Source organism: Neocloeon triangulifer, unplaced genomic scaffold (assembly GCF_031216515.1).
Source record: "Neocloeon triangulifer isolate White Clay Creek 2 clone unplaced genomic scaffold, ASM3121651v1 ptg000008l, whole genome shotgun sequence".
NCBI lineage: Eukaryota > Metazoa > Arthropoda > Insecta > Ephemeroptera > Baetidae > Neocloeon > Neocloeon triangulifer.
The window spans coordinates 5,342,105-5,358,540 of record NW_026775550.1 but is presented as its reverse complement, the minus strand read 5'-3'; the positions used below and the strand labels follow the sequence as shown (position 1 = coordinate 5,358,540).

The 16,436-nt window shown below is 36.2% G+C and overlaps 2 protein-coding genes across 4 annotated transcripts in view; one reads left to right on the top strand and one right to left on the bottom strand.

The window, feature by feature from the left end:
- LOC132194872 (zinc finger protein 3-like) overlaps positions 1-16,257 on the top strand; it is a 46,910-nt gene extending 30,653 nt beyond the window's left edge. For 2 of the 3 annotated variants that reach the window (XM_059616451.1, XM_059616450.1), the window contains exons 2-10: positions 10,529-10,946; positions 11,075-11,344; positions 11,754-11,865; positions 11,916-12,132; positions 12,183-12,364; positions 12,457-12,615; positions 12,672-12,821; positions 12,990-13,306; positions 13,976-16,257. In XM_059616451.1, coding sequence (XP_059472434.1) covers positions 10,584-10,946; positions 11,075-11,344; positions 11,754-11,865; positions 11,916-12,132; positions 12,183-12,364; positions 12,457-12,615; positions 12,672-12,821; positions 12,990-13,306; positions 13,976-14,230 — 2,025 coding nt within the window. In that variant the 5' untranslated portion in view covers positions 10,529-10,583 and the 3' untranslated portion in view covers positions 14,231-16,257. Of the gene's footprint in view, positions 1-8,290; positions 9,618-10,528; positions 10,947-11,074; positions 11,345-11,753; positions 11,866-11,915; positions 12,133-12,182; positions 12,365-12,456; positions 12,616-12,671; positions 12,822-12,989; positions 13,307-13,975 lie in introns of those variants that run through there. The other variant, XM_059616449.1, reaches the window with a different exon arrangement.
- Positions 2,889-6,939, bottom strand: LOC132194888 (elongation of very long chain fatty acids protein 7-like). The gene is made up of 8 exons (XM_059616472.1): positions 6,321-6,939; positions 5,696-5,848; positions 4,542-4,732; positions 4,392-4,472; positions 4,282-4,338; positions 3,650-3,755; positions 3,373-3,509; positions 2,889-3,317 (listed from the first exon to the last, which is right to left on the bottom strand). The coding sequence occupies exons 2-8, from the start codon at positions 5,745-5,747 to the stop codon at positions 3,111-3,113; spliced, it is 831 nt and encodes a 276-aa protein (XP_059472455.1). The 5' UTR covers positions 5,748-5,848; positions 6,321-6,939; the 3' UTR covers positions 2,889-3,110.
- Positions 16,258-16,436: the final 179 nt, after the last annotated feature.

Below are 16,436 nucleotides of genomic sequence, written 5' to 3'. Positions count from 1 at the left end.
ACGAACTAATTAATTCAGCTAATCAGGACCAAAAATAAATATTTTAACGGAATGTGTATCCTTGAGCCCTCCAATTGTGTTTTCCCCCATGTTACCGAGGATAACCTGTTGCTCATTGAACGGCCCTCACTTTTGGCATTAAGAATCGTTTGCATAAACGGTACAGTGCGTCACTGATCTAAAAAATAAAAACAAATAAATATTATTGTATTTGGGCTTCTAGTTTCTAGTTACAATAAAAGTTAATAAAGATTTTTCATCAGAGCTCATCTTATACAGAATCATATCGGCAACATTCAAATTCAGAAGCATTTGCTCATTTTATCTTAATATCTTTGGAATAAGGCACGCGTAAATTGCGCCATAGATTCAAGATTTATTGATTTTGTTAAGCATTATATACCACATAACATACATTGAATCTTGATTCAGAAGCATTTGCTCATTTTATGTTAATATCTTTGGAATAAGGCACGCGTAAATTACGCCATATATTTCATTTAATTGGCGTTTCTTTTTTCCATAAGAATTATAGATATACTCTAATTCAATTCGCTTATTCTCTCACAACAGGTCAAAGATTATTTTAGGGAAAAAAATACATTGTTGATGAGATAGGATTGCCAGCCAGACCTATAGTAAACAACTTAGTACAAAATTGAATTTGAATTTGAACTCGTAAGCTTAATTTGAAAGCAAAAGTGTTGAAATCAAATCCATCCTTTTGCAAATTCAGAACAAATTTATAATATTGTAATTTGAAGGTGTTGGGGAAAATATAGTAATTAGTGCTGCCTCCTTCAAGCAAAAGAAAAAAAACAAAAAAATTAAAATAACGTAATTATATTTAGGTTAAGTCCTCGTATAATTCAAACCTCAAGGGCAACCGAAGCTCATTTAGGCAAGTTTTGGGCAATTAAATGTCACTTAGACAACTTTGGATTTCCAGAGAGATGAACATGAAAGATAATTATGCAAATATCTGATTATTCTTTGACTGAAGTCTTTGCAATTTTTCAAGTAGCAACGATCATTTCCGCATGCTTACAAATTTTAATTGTTTTGCAGAGCAGTAGAGATCAATTATCTGAAGCCGTCGGGCGAAAGGCATTCAGCAGTGATTGTTAACCAAAGCGACCCACCGCAGCCGCCTCCTTCTTGTTGGACAGAGAAAGTTTTGGGTTTGCATATTGCGTTTCGGAGATTCTTGATCAACACTGGAGAGAGGCGATCAGCAATAAAGGTTACGCCAATATTTGAGAGCAAAGTTTATTTATGAATTCACGTTTAGCGTCTCATCATAAATTATTATTATTTTTCATTTACCAGTAGTGTGCGTTAAATGGTAAGCAGTTTCAAATTTCTAAATTTAGCACAGTAATTACGTTAAAGAAGGAGAATTTGAGCGGCGGTTTTGTCTTGGCAAAATTGGGTCAATGTGAACCAAGTGGAAGGCCCGTGGAGCGTCAGGCAAACGCACATCCTGCGCGCAGAGACTTTAAATTAAAAAACAATCTTCTACTTGCTAATGAAAAAATTTTCGTGGCAAAATTGCAGTTAATTATTTTGTCCTTTCACGTTTTTTTATGCGCGTTAAAAATCCATTTTAACACTTAAGATTACATATTTCAGAATAATGAAAAAAAAAATCATCAGAAATACTACATTAAACAAAGGTATGAGTAACAAGATTTCAATAAATAATTCGCAAAATAAAAGTAACTTAAATAGTCTTGATTTTCCCAAAGATAAGTGTTAATTTTCAAGATTTGTTAACTGCCATATGTAAGGATAGAAGATTTATTGTTTATTTATCTTATTTTGTGTGCGCTTATGAAAGCACGTCGGTTGCAAAATCAGCAGTTAGTCAATCACGTGCAAATTGTCGGGGGAATTCATTCATATTCGACATTTTGCTAATGTTTTTTGTGATTTTCTTTTAAAAATAAAACTCTTAAAAAACTTAAAACATTACACAAAAATCTCTTTTATTTATAAAGACTGTCGGAACCCAGCAAGAACAAAAATTAATTTTCTTGCATATTGCTAGTCGTTAACAAAACTTTTTTGTTACGGCGGTCGTGTTGGTCGTCCGCGCGTTTTATTATATTTGGCTGAAAATGGTCCGTGCCGCAAAACATCTAGTGTGTGTGATGAAAGCGGCTGGTGCTTGATTATAAATTCGGCTGCTAGAAATGTGTGCTAATCTGCCAGCAATCTTTCTTCCGCCAGCGGCTTACATAACATCTCATGCTCTCGCCTTCTCTCTCACTCTCGGCATTATTTTCCTTGGCGGTCCAATCGAGATTTCTATAATAGTGGGCATTTATTTTTCGCTGCAAGAGAGACGTGCAGAAATTATCAGATACAAATATCTTTTACATAATTGTGGGCTTATTGAATTACAAATCAATTCAGTATTGCTGATTTTCAATTTCAAATTTGTCGCCTTCATGGTATATTTGATATGATAATTTGATTGCTACTTGCAAAGAAACCTCTCAGAAGGATGTCGAAAAGCAAAAGTTTAGCATTTGAACTTTTTGTTTTATGATTTTGTTATTTTTTCCCATGTGACTTGATTTGTGAAGAATAAACAACAATAATAATAATAATTAAATAATAATTAATAATTAAATATTTACAGATAAAACTTTCTACTGCCGCAAATAGTTTTGGTCATAATAATCTTGGTGATGCTACGGCTGATCCAGAGTTGGCGTCCAGCTCTTCTTCAACAAATAAAAAAATTCTCTTTGCTAAAATTTAAAAAAAAATATCAATTAATTTTATTTTAAAAAAAAAATATGTTGTAAATATTTATTCTGTTTTGAATTTTCAGCTCAACTTTTAGTTAAGTTTAAAAGGTCTGTGGACGAACACACAAAAAATCTTTTTATTATAAAATAATTTTGGCAAAAAAATAAATATTCCATTTAATTTTCCTTAAACACAATTTGTTGATTTACAATTTAATATACCTGGTGCAAAATTTAAAAAATAAAACATTCTCTCTTATTTTCTCATTTACTCAAAAGTGTTAATCTCTCGGCTATAGTTTCATTTTCCACATTCTTTCTACATATTTCTAGAGTTAAAATTATATGTAACTATTTGTTCTTCTTAGATTTCTTGCTCTTTATGTGCGATTCCCCCTCTTCATTCTTTTCCTTCTTATAGCTCTTCCTGTAGAAATTTGCAAAAAGCAGTAGGAACATGCCAGAGTTGATCATGAGAACGATGACCAACGGTTTAGGGTAGTTGCACGAAGGGTGGAAAACTACGGCTGCATGAGACAACGTGAACAAAAACTGGACCTACAAATTAAAATATAGGCTTTATAAAAGGCAAAGAATTTTGATTAAAATTTACCAATTGCATGGATGTTAGATACTTTTTCCACCAAAGGTACTTTTGCATTTTGGGTCCTAGCCCGGCCAGGAAATAATAAGCATACATAATCACGTGGATCAGAGAATTGAGCAGCACAATCAAAGTTCCATGTCCATCTGAAATGAAATAATTAAATTGTGATTTCCTTCTAGTTAAACCAGTCCCAGGTATCAAAAAAAATCATTTCTATCTAGTATTTATATAGTATGCAAATTCAACCACAAGTAGATTTTCATTGATTAAAAATATCATGTACCTGGCAGATAGCGGAGCGAGCAGAAAGCCATTAACACCACTACGCCGTGGTGGTACACATGCAAGAATGTGATATGAGAGTATTTTTTGCGCAGCACAAAGAACACCTAAAAACAAAAGTCAATTGAAGTCTCAAATTTTCATTGAAGAGTAGCGGTTTCAAAAAGCAGCTCAATATTTGGAGAGGCAACGCATTGATAATTTACAATTTTTTATAAATATCCACATTTGAAATATCTACTACCAGAAACCCCGCAAAGTTTGAGATACAGAGGTATTATATTTTTTAAACCAAACCTCTAAGCGTGGTTTATTGTCTTTCATCAGTTCATCACCGTGTGCGGTTTATTTTTGTTCAAATAAAGGCATATATTTATATGTACATAATTATTTTACAAGTCTAGCCAATTCCAAACGGTGCTTAATGTGACTGGCAAGCAAGGCAAAGCCAAGCAATCCAGAGGTATAAACACATCTGCTATGAATTATTTTTATAATCCACTCACGCAGCGATAAAAAAAAATAATCAAACTAGATGATTTTAGTTGGAGTACCTAATTTCTATCAGAAGCTCACTGCAATCATTTTTCAGCTATTGCAAGCCAATGTTTTAAATTTATTTGTAAAAATTACCGTGTCCATCAACTCGACAAACTTGGAGACGAAGTAGACGTAGTGCGCTTTGGCCATCTAGATAAAATTGAGTAAAGGTCTTGTGCCAATTGGTTGAATTTTATCCATACCCTTAGGGAGTTTTTGTCGTCAGGAGCGCCGATGGGATGGCAAAAGAAGCGATAGTGGGTGCCCCACCCTCCCATGAAAGACTGCAAAAGACGTTTTGTTTACAAAAAATATTTCTATGCTCTAAAATTGTTTTCAATCAGAGTGAGTACCTCAAATGCGACGTAAGCACTGACTAGAACCATCGTCAGATTGTAACCGGCCATACTGTTCTTCAGTTGCATCGGTTCTCTGTTCTTCATGAGCAGAGGGCCGAGGAAGAGGCAGAAGATCAGATAGGCGGCAACCAGAACCACGGCGAGATTGAAATTGGTAACGGGAAACCAGTCTTTTGTTCTGGGATCTAGGAGAAAATTGTTGGAATTTTACAATATTCGGATTAAATCATGAAAAAATTTTCCAAATTATTTTTGTCTCTAAACAAAAATTTCCTTCCAAAAGGTCTGCGCTTAAGGGAGTGAAAGAGACTTGAAATGTGTATAAGTAACATAACAACCAATGACATTATTATTTATCATAAAACTTTAATTCACAGGCAAAGAACCTTTGTAAGTAAAAATTACAATTTCCCTCACACTACTGACTGGGACAGCTGATTTGATCGAAACTTTTAATGGCTCAAAATAAGAGGGGATGTGATTTTTTTTCAAGTTAAAATATTTTTCTCTTTTTCCCCAGCCGCGCGAGAAGAATAAATAATAATATTATAACATTAATAAAGTCAGTCACAGGAAAGGGCGCTCAAAATATTTTTTATATTTTTATGAATCATAATTTATCATAATCAAATCATGGGAAGTTTTCAATGTTAGACGCGATCAACTTTTCATTAAAAAAAAAAAAACGCTATCGCGGTTATGTGAGATCATTTTGGAAGTTTTTGTGTTATTTTTTTTCTTCTGAGTGGGTTTACCGCGGCGGCCGTGTCTCTTTTGATGTCGGGCGTTTTAGCAGACATCTGCTAGTTGTAAACCCTTTCTTCTCTTTTTTTCCAATTTAAAATTTTTGTATTCACTGAGAAGAATAAATAATAATAATGAGTGAGATTTAGGACTCTCTTTACTTTGTCTAATTTCGATAACTTTTAAAATGATAATTCAACTTTTTAGTTTATGCGCGAGAAGAATAAATAATAATAAAAGTTATATTGTTATTACATGTAACGAAATTAATACATTTCTATCAAATTAACAATCAATTATGGATTACAACAAAATAATTTTTATTTTTATTAATGATAAATTTTATATTTTTAGAAGAAACTAGTGTGTTCAAAAAATGCAGACGTAGAAAATAAAATACAAACCCGGTAATATTTCAAAATTTGTGTAGAAAAAGTGATCGACCCCTTGGCTCATCTTGCTGCCTTTTAAAGTCAAAAGTACCAATCGACATATAGGTTAACAGCTCCGCCGCTTCTCACAGCACCATTGGCGGCGATCCTTCCTGTAGCCCAAATCTGAAAACATACGTTGTACGTTGTACCCTAGCTAAATAATATTTTTTATCTTAATATAAGAGCCGGGAAACGAGAGAGCTGCCGGTTATCTTATCAACAAAGATTCGGCCAATATTTACATTTTTACCAAAACCCATTTTCTCGAAATATAGTGCCACAGATAAAAATGAGTCGGCATATTAGGATAAATTAAATCGATGCTTGAAATTACATAACAAGCTCTGAAATAAGGCTATGAATAGGTAGTTTTTAATTATAATTTTTGTTCTGTAGCAATTGTCGATTTTTTTTCCGCACAAAGAAAAAAAATGTAATCACGTTGTGAAATTTCTCCTCAAATAAATTGGCTAGCAATAATTTTTGTTTTTCAATCAAGAAGCAACAAAGGAAAGAAAAATCGCCGCCAAGAGAACAAATCTCTCGGCTGCTGGGAGAGAAAAAAATACCGTTCATCAGTGAAACAGTTTTTTACCTGGGTTCTCTTTCTGCAGCACTCACGCACTTCCCAGGTTGCGTAACCCTTTTCCTTCACATGCCGCCACCACGACGTTCCTCCAAACACTAGCCAGTCACGAGAGCGCTTCTCCAGAGAACAAAGTGGCCGCTCGTCATGCGCATTCCACGTGAAAAAACCCAAATCAAGAAAAGAAAAAACATTAGAGTTTGTGATACGAAACAAACGGAGCAAAAGTCGCGTGCTTTTCCCATTCACAGCGTCCGGGAGGGGTGAAATAATTTTCCGTTTGTTCCGACGGGGAGAAAAATGAAATAAGCGCGAGATAAGTATTATGTGTGTTTCAATACAATATAAGCAAATGCGGCGGAAAGTGGCGCAGTTATATCTGCCGTGGGTGCGTGTTGTGGCGCTCTGTATGTAATTTGGCTGCCGCCGCGGCCCCCGCGGGATCGATACCAGTTTAATTTATTTAGCCGCGCGCGGGTCGAATTAAATTCTATGATTACGTGCATAATTCAAGATCACCACTTTTCGCCAGCCGACGCGCTCACTCTGCAGCTGAATTATGTACAGGATATGGTCCCTTGGTGGGCCGCTGAATAAGGCATGAGCTGGAAGGGATGCGTGCACTATGATTTTTCTCCATTGTATTGATTTTCTGTCGAAACCACAAGAATAATATACACCAAAATTAGAATCTTAAAAATATAATAAAGAATCAGAGATTATTATTGTTGCTTATTAGTCCAAATTGTTACATACAATTTTTGAAAGAAAAAAAATTATCTAAAAAAAGGAATTGTTGGACAAAACGGCACCACCACTAGCAAGAATTTTGAAGATCAAAACTGAATTCAAATATCCTTGTGGAATAACAAAATCTTCCGCTTGCTAAATTATATTAATTATTATTAATTTTGTATTTGTGAGTAATTGTCTTGAGATATTTATTCGATTTATGTGATGCATCAGATATAAGATGCATTGCATTATATGTGTTATTTATATTAAAAAACTGAAATAGAGCTGAATAGAATTGTTTGCTTTGCAAAATATTAGAAATTGAATCGAATACTCTGATTGAATTGCAAATTATATCGTTTCTAATGCACCTGTAGAGATCTGTAAAATTTACAAACAAAAGGAAATTCTTTGGACCAAAGGGCACCACCATTAGCAAAAATTAAGACAAAACTTACAAGCGTTCAAGATAAAAAAAAGTCCGCATGCACAGCTGTGAGCCTCAGTTGTTTTGATTTTATATTATAACAAAAATAATATTATTAAATATTTATTGCGTGTACAACGTGATATTTTATATTTTAAATATTAAATATTTATCAAAAATAATTATTGAGATTCCAAATTGCAATCAAAAACTTAATAGGTAATAATTCATAAATTTACCATCTAAATGGAGATATTCATGAAATCGGTCGTAACAGTTTAATTTCCGTTTGCCCTAAATCATTTTCACGGCTTTTAGAACAACATTTAAAGAATGTTAATATTTCCTTTGCTTTATATAACTTAGGAGTCAAATCTTGTATTAAAAATTACCATTAAGAATTTTGTTTAAGACATTTCAAAGTGAAATGTCAGGCATTAGCTACACTGTAGCCGCGTTAGATCCCTCCAAACGCAACTAGCTACTGAGCCCCAGCGCCTAGCCAGGGAAAAATTTGTTTTTAATTAGGAATTAGTGTTCTCTGGCTAAATAAATGGGTGAGTTGCGTGTGTGTGTAATTCAGTTCATCGACAAATATAATTTTTTTATTTTTTATTTAACTTCACATTTTCTTTATTTTGAAATTCCTCTTAATAGCGAGTCCCGTTGCATAATAGTGATAAAAACTGCAGAAAAAACTTTGAATGCAGAAATTTAGTACAATTAAACTGTGAATAGCAAAGAAAGAAAAATTTAAAAAAAAAATGTTTATTAAAATAAAAGTTATAAGTTTTGAAGATGAATTATTATTTTTAAATTCAAATTGCTGTGTGAAGTTTATAAAACGAAGTTTCTTAAACACTGGATAGCTTCAATAATTTGACCATTTTAGAAGACCAAGAGTCTTATGTAAAAATCGGTTTAAAATAAAAAGTATTTTTATTTTTTAGAACGATTCTCAAGTTGTCAATTAGAATTCGCGAAAAACTTTCCAGTACAATCAAAATTTTAAAATTTTCCTGCTCTTTGCGAAATTGGAAAAATTGTCCAAGTTTTTATTACCAAACGACCAGAATTTCCATCAACGCAGCCAAGTTGGGCGTAATTACGGGTGATTTCGGTGTATGTGTGTGTGAAAAAGGGCGAGGCGCGCACACCAGCCAGCCATTTTTAGAAAGCTGCTCTCCATCAAGTGTTATTGAATAGGCCCCGGCACCACATTAGGAGGGCACCGCGGGTAGGCAGCCTGGTGTGCGCGGCCGTGTTGCGGGTGGCGTGCGTGCGATTTCGGCAGGCGCTCCCCGACCCCCGCGCTGCTGTCCGACGCCCTGTTCCGAGCCGGACCATTACTTCTAATTGGGCTGGAATTATTTAGCGTCGCAAACCAGCCCGTTTGTCCCGCATGAACTTGTGCTTAATGATCGCGGCAATAACGATATTGTCGCTCCGCAGACTGAAACACCCACCGGAAATCGTAAAACGGCAACACTGCCTGCGAATTCGCTCACCCCTTTTGACCCAAAATCCAGACAAAAAGTGGCCACTTTTATTTTTCACCCAGTTTGATTAGCGAAAATTGAGCAAAATTTGCTTTTTTTAAAAAAAAAATGTAAATTGCATCAAGATTGAAAATTGGAAGGTAAAGCAAAATGCAAATTCATGAATTCTCATATATCATGTATCAAAGTTAAAAAAAAAACACAATTTTCAAAGAAAACACAAGTTTCAAGGAATCATACAATTTTGATGGTTTCAATTTTTTTAGGGGGAGGGGGGTCTTTTTTGGAGCCCATAAAATGTTAAAGTTCACCGTGACCTAGCCCTCGAGCGGCGGGCGCAGCACCTACGCCAAGTGTCTGCGCCGGATCAGCTGTTCCCCAGACAGAGGGGCAAAAATCAATGGCACTCGGTCGGTGTGTTTTTTACGCGAGTCTGGCCGTGTTGTGGGTTGCGTTCGGCAGGGGCATAATGAGCGGGACGTGAGCACCGACTGCAGGCCCGGACACGAGGATGGCGCCCACCGAGTGCTCCATGAGCTTCACCGAGTCCGAGCACGGCAACTCGATGCTCGAGAAGCTGCGGAGTCAGCGCGAGGAGGGCCGCTTCTGCGACGTCACCCTCTACGTTGAGGGACGCAGCTTCAGGTGAAAGCCACCCCTCCAAGGGCCGCGCCGGGCCGCGACACTCCGACGAACTGCCAAAATCCATTTTTGTTTGACCCTTCCATCATTTCAATTGATCGCAGCGTGGGCGATCGCTCTCGACTCACTTGAGCATTAATTTTTCGTCAAAATCAAAACATTATAAACTATCCCATTTTTTTTTTCATTTTGGGATTTTTAAAAACAACCATTCATTCATAATTACTTAAACTAAATTCCCTAAACTTATATATGAATTATGATAAAAATAACTAATTAAATTAGATACCAAATTCGTTTTTATTTTTAAAATTCTTAATATAATGCATATTGTTTTTCTAAGTTGTGATAAGAAATTTGAATGTGGGTTTAATGGGTTCAAATTTTAAAATAATAATAAAATAAATAACTAGCTGCATGGAACTTGTGTAAAGGTTTTGAACAAAAAATCGATCAAAAAATATACTCTGGGTTTGGTCTAATAATTTTCATTATTTATATATTAATAAACAATGTGATGTTTTAATTGGATAAATAAACAACAATAAATCAGTCTTCTCTTGACCACCGCCGAGAAAGCTCAAAATGAATTATGGCTGCCGACTTTAAATTCAAATCACCAACAATAATTCAATTTTTGCTTGTGTATTTTAAGTCAATTCATTTATTTATTCAACCTGATCCAAACAATTAATTTGTATGTTCACTTAATTGTCCCTCGCGCGTCAGGTACATTTTATTGTTTTATTTTAGATTCGATTTTTCAACAAAATGCATGTTTTTACTTGAAATTTATGTTATTAAAAATTATCTCCTTGTTATTTTTGCCATTTTAAATATTTCTTTATTAACAATTTTTATTTTTTTGGAAATTACATTTTTTATAAAATCCAATTGGTGAATTATATTCTCAGGGCACACCGCAGCGTTCTAGCCTCATGCTCACCGTACTTTGACTCAATCCTGAAGATGCACCGCGTGGTTAAGGAGCGACTGACGGTGACGTGCCAGAACTCAGAGGTGTTTCACTGCCTGATTAACTACATGTACACGGGAATCGTGCTGATCAACGAGGCCAACGTAGCCGAGATGCTGCGACTGGCCAACCACTTCCTCGTCTCCAAGCTCAAGACGCACTGCGAGGAGTTCCTCGACAAGAACCTCAGGCTGGATAACTGCTTGCAGACCAGGCACCTGGCCGACAAATACGACATGACTGATTTGATACGAAACGTAGCAATATTCGTTAGAGCTCACGTTCACCAGATAGTCAAGCAACAAGACTTTTTACAATTCTCCTCAAACCAAATCCAAGACTTTTTATCTGATAAGGTTAGATAAATTAATTAATACTTGTTTTTACTAATTTTAATTTATAAAATCGTGTTGCTGTTACATAAAAATAATTTTTTTTTTAACATTTCTGATGCAAATTGCCAAAATATTAACATTTTGTGCAGACTTTGGAGCTAGACGTGTTGACCTTACTGGATGTTGCCTGCTGCTGGATCAGCCACGACCTGACAACGAGGGAATCCATATTCCCAACCCTGCTAGAAATAGTCGCCGATTGGAGTGGCCTCAGCGAGGAGCAGGTCAAAGGTCACCTCGACTCGCAGGCCCTCTACGCCAGCAGCACCGAGTGCCTGAACGCGGTGCTCGAGAACCTGGTGCGCGCCGAGAGGCTGCCACCGCAATACCGACCCACCTACGACGCCCTCAACAACAAAGTGAGTGCCTCTCCAGCAGGCTAATCTGCGTGGATGGCGCCGCGTCATTGTCTTGCCGTAGATAAATCAACGCCTTGAATGTTTATCACGATCTTTTGTGAGAAAACCAATAATATCCAGGCCCGATTTTTTTAATTGTTAAGCCACCAAAAAGAAAAATTTTAAAAATAACTTTTGCAACTCGTATTTCACTCTGATTTGTCTAAACCAATAATTTAGGACGATTATAAAATTTATTTATGTTTGTGTACCACTTTTTTTTGTCCATTTTTCGGAAAATTTATGAAAAAAATATTGGACCAACAGGAAATTGTATAGAGAAGCACTGATTCTAAAATCTGTAGAATTTATCTTTTTGTGTCAGAAAGGGTAAAATATAATTAAGGTAAAATATAATTTGCACCCACAGGAAACAGCAACCGTAGAGCCCGAAGAACCCCCTCAAGATGACGCTCAAGAATTTAGTGATGACCACATCCTGCTGGGCTTGCACGAGCCGCTCAGCGACTCAATTAGAAACGGTCTCACTTTTACTAAAATTTTGACTTAACAAATAACATTTAAACTTTAGAAGAAAGGCCTAAGCACAAGCGAAAATCGAGCACAATCGCTCACCTGTGGAGAACGCCTTCGGCCCGACTGCAGGCCCTACGAAAAATACATGGGAAAATGCAGGCTCTTCAGTCCCTGGATGAAGCTGATCTGAGTCCAGGCTCGACTCATCAGGACGACGCCTGCACCGAGACGATGGCCACTGACAACGGTCAAGACGACGACGAAGTTTTTAGGTAACTTCAACAATAAATTTGAAAAAATAGCATTTTTATATTCTGCTCAGGTGTCACTTGTGCGAGTTTTCAACTTTTTCCGTGACTGAACTGGAGCAGCACGCAGCCACAGTTCACGCTCACGATGTGCGATACAAGTGCAACATTTGCGAGTTCGCATGCAACTTCAACAAGGACTACTACTCACATATGAGGGAACACTTTCCTGGCCCGCCCTTCGCATGTGATAATTGTAAAAAAAAAAATGAGCTTAATTTCAAAGAATATCCACATTAAAATATTCACTGGAGATTTTAAGACTTTTGAATATTGAATTGGTTGCAGGTGAATACAGATGCGACCGCATCCACCAGGTCTTATCCCACCGGTTGCAGCACTCGGACGAGAAACCTTTTTGCTGCCACGAGTGCGGCTTCAAGTGTCGCACCAAACCCAACCTGACGCAGCACCAAAGGTCTCACACCGGACAGAGACCGTTCACTTGTAATTTGAAGTACGTAGCTGCTGGAATTTGCAAAACATATTTTTGAAACTAACAGGTGAAGCGTGTGGCCGCTCTTTCGGCATGAAATCGACGCTGGAGCAACACCTGGCCACTCACAGCAGCGACAGGCCCTACCTGTGTGACACGTGCGGCTTCTCGACCAAGTATCTCAGCCACCTAATTGCTCATAAAAGAATACATACAGGTAGATGAAGTCTAATAATTTTTCTATTTAATTTAATTATTGTATGATTGTAATGATTCAATTAAATTCATTCTCTTGGTTTTTTTAATGAGTTATCCATTATTCATTGGAAATCATGTCATCTCCACATTTTTATTTTTATCAAAATTTTAAATATTTTGCTAACAGGGGAGGTGCATAAGTGCTCGTACCCACAGTGTCGGTATACAACCCCTAAGCGATCGCAACTAGGCTCGCACATGCGGACGCACATGGGGGTGCGGCCACACACGTGCTCCACGTGTGGCCGCGGTTTCCTCGAGAAGAGTCACCTTGTCCGCCACGAACGCATCCACCTTGAGGACAAGCCGTTTAAGTGCTCGCAGTGCGACTACGCTAGTTCCAGGCGCGACAAACTGAAGGAGCACTTCAACCGACACCACGGCCAGAACGCCTCGGCCAAGGTGCCCTACAGGCCACGGCCGCCGCGCACCAGACTTGCCAAGGTAAGTTAATGAATACAATAGCAAGTCTTTGCAAGTCGGGCAGGTTGCATAAGTATTTGCTTGCAGGCGTTTTATTCTCTGGATGACCATTGTGGCTAAAATAATTTTTTACATCTAAATATTTTTATCCGCGAAGTCAAGAAAAAATCCAATGTAACAAAATATTTTATGATAATTAAAAAAAAAATCATTTAAAATTAAAATAAAGTGAAAAAAATTGGTGCCTCATCTGATATCCATTTTTATTGTAGGTATTTTTATTTTTTTTTTATTTTAGGGTCAGGCCAAGACAAAGTCTTGTCGTCCTGTGCCCTTTATTGGTGGTACAGAAGGCACCACCCAATTAATTTTTTTTTAATTTTTGTTTTTGGGTTCAACTTTATTTAAAAAATCATCATTTTTTGCTGGCATATCCTTAATTTTGGTCCACGCGATGATGACATAATTTTGTATATTCTCTGAGTTCTTTTAGCCATTGGGGAATATCTAAAAAGGAGCAATATGACCAATAATGAGAGATTTTTTTATCTTTTATACTAATGGAATTATTTTTCTAATCATTCTGGACAATCAAAATTGAACGAGCCTGACGCCAAAAGAGGCGAAATTTTCCTCCATCGTCATTGCGGACACTCGATTTATTTGCAAGCATATTTTGATGAATTTCAGATGGATGAGCTTGAGCTGCTGTTGGGGGCGACCGGTCCGTCAGGTCTTCCCCAGTTTCCCTCGTTCGAGCACCTCAAGCCCGGAGGCAAGCAGGTGGAGCAGCTCAAAGGAGGATCTTTGCATGCCCTTCCAATGATGGGATTCGGCCAGCAGGCGTTCATCGAACCCATCAGGCCAATGATGGGCCCGGGACTGGGCTTAGCCCAAGGCAGCCTCGTCGACTATAGCCTGCAGGCATGCATGCCCCTATTTTAGACAAAGACTGTACACGTTTTCAATCCGCTTCGATCGTCTTCACCGTAGTCCAAGTTGTGCAAAGGAACCAATGACTTAAATTTAGCGGCTTGCGGTTTTATCAAGGTATTTGCCAGACGACTATAATTGTAAAATCGCGCACGACTTCTCTCTTCGCTGTTGGCCAAAAGGGATCCACAAAATAATTCTCTTAGTGCAATCTGATAGAGGCACCAAAAAACATAAACAGCGTCAGCGTGGCAATTGATTTATTTGTTCTTTGAATTTTAGGTGTTTATATACATTTAATAAAGCATAACTCATGGGGCGGGCCAACATGCAGAAGAGAAAAATTGCATTTACATTGCATTCCATTTAGATGAGGTTTTGAAAAGTTGCTCTACTCTGATGCAATAAAGGATAAATATTATAATGTCGTTCAAAGTAATACAAAATTTGTTAAAGACAAAACTCAAATCTTCTTGTAGCAATTAAAAAAAACACACACAATTTCACGTGATCAATACATACCAATGGATTTCATATTGAAATGAAAATTCACCGGCTTATTCCACATGTTACTTTTTGCTTGACTAAAATGAATCTAGTTGCGCACTGTTTGATTCTCTCGCTCTTTGTAACTTTGCTTCTTGATTATTCACTAACTGTGACATCGCTAAGCATAAAAATGTTGAATTCTCCTCCTTGACCAAAACTGTTGAAATAAAAATAGGTTCAATAATATTATATACAATATCAAAACAGGCAAAAATACCACATATGCATACATTTCGCGATTCTAAAAAAAGAGAACAAAAGATTTTGCTCAAAAGGCTTTTGAATAACGAAGTTTTATGTGCATTTTTAATACTACCTAGTGTCTGTGTTTTAATTATTGTAAAAGCAGCACAAACCTTAAGAGCCAATTATGATTTATTCTGCTCCCAAAAGTGCACAAATTTCACGTTTTAAGTGTCTCGGGTACAATTATTGTGCGGGTCACGCTTTCGTATTTCACATTTGCATAAAAAAGTTGTGACTTTTTGGAGTGCCGCGAGGGTTTTGGTATAAAATGTGTGTTATAATGTGTTTGGTTTTGGACAGATTTGAGGTGAAAAATCTATTGATTGATCATGCCCAAAATTGCATGCATAAACCGCTTAAAGGGGGAAAAATGAAATAACATTTTCCAAGTCGCTTTTAGGAATATAAAATGTATCATTGAATTTTCACGCATTTTTATCAACGCTGAGAAGAAGCAGTTTTGAAATTTCACTAGTTTTTTTTAACTGAGGTGTTGCATTGATTCTTGAAAATATTTCACCATATAAAGCAGTAGCAGTATCATTTTTGATATGCTAATTTTGCAAATCGGTGTTCTAGTATTGTGAATTGTTTATCCTTTTCAATAAATTAAAAATTGACATACTCTTCTCTCAAAATCTAGAAGCAATTTGCACTAAAATCCTGGTACTTCCTCTTTCGCTATGATAATTTTGCGAAGCTGAATATTAGAATTGGGAAGGCATAAGGCAAGACGAACTCAAGAAGTGGCTGTAATGGAAAGTGATATGAACTTAAAATATTGTGATTCAATAGAGATGTAGCAGACTTGGCTTTACTTGGCATGAGGGTAATTTTCCATACTCACACACGTTTCTCACACACAATAATTATTATGAATCGTTGCAGCTTAAAATTAGACTATCGTTATTTTCAGTGTCAATTTTTATCCAAACTTTTGCTGATGAATGGTATCCAAGATTAATTAAAAAAGCGGCACTTTTCTCGTGTGTCTTTGGGCCATTTTGCAAAAGTGAAATGTGCTTCGTCTACATAATTATTATTAAAGCAAAATCAATTGATTACATATTATGAAAAAATTCACTTAAGATTATTATTGTTAACAAAAATAAATACCTTAAATAGTGTCTTTCAATATTTAAAGCATATTTAAATAATTAAAAAAGTTTTCAGGATACAGGATTATATTATTAACAATAAGATATCATCTCATCTGCTGTGTAAGTTTCTATTTGCAATAAATGTGTTCTTGAAATAATAAATTCAATTAACAATTACGAAATTTCAGTAATTTTTATTTCAAAACTTTTATTCGTCACCTTAAATTTTGTGTTTGTTTATTCTACTCAATGTAATTAAAAAAAATGTTTCTTACTTCAATTCTGCTTCAATTCAAATAGTCCTTCAAAGTTATTTAACTTCT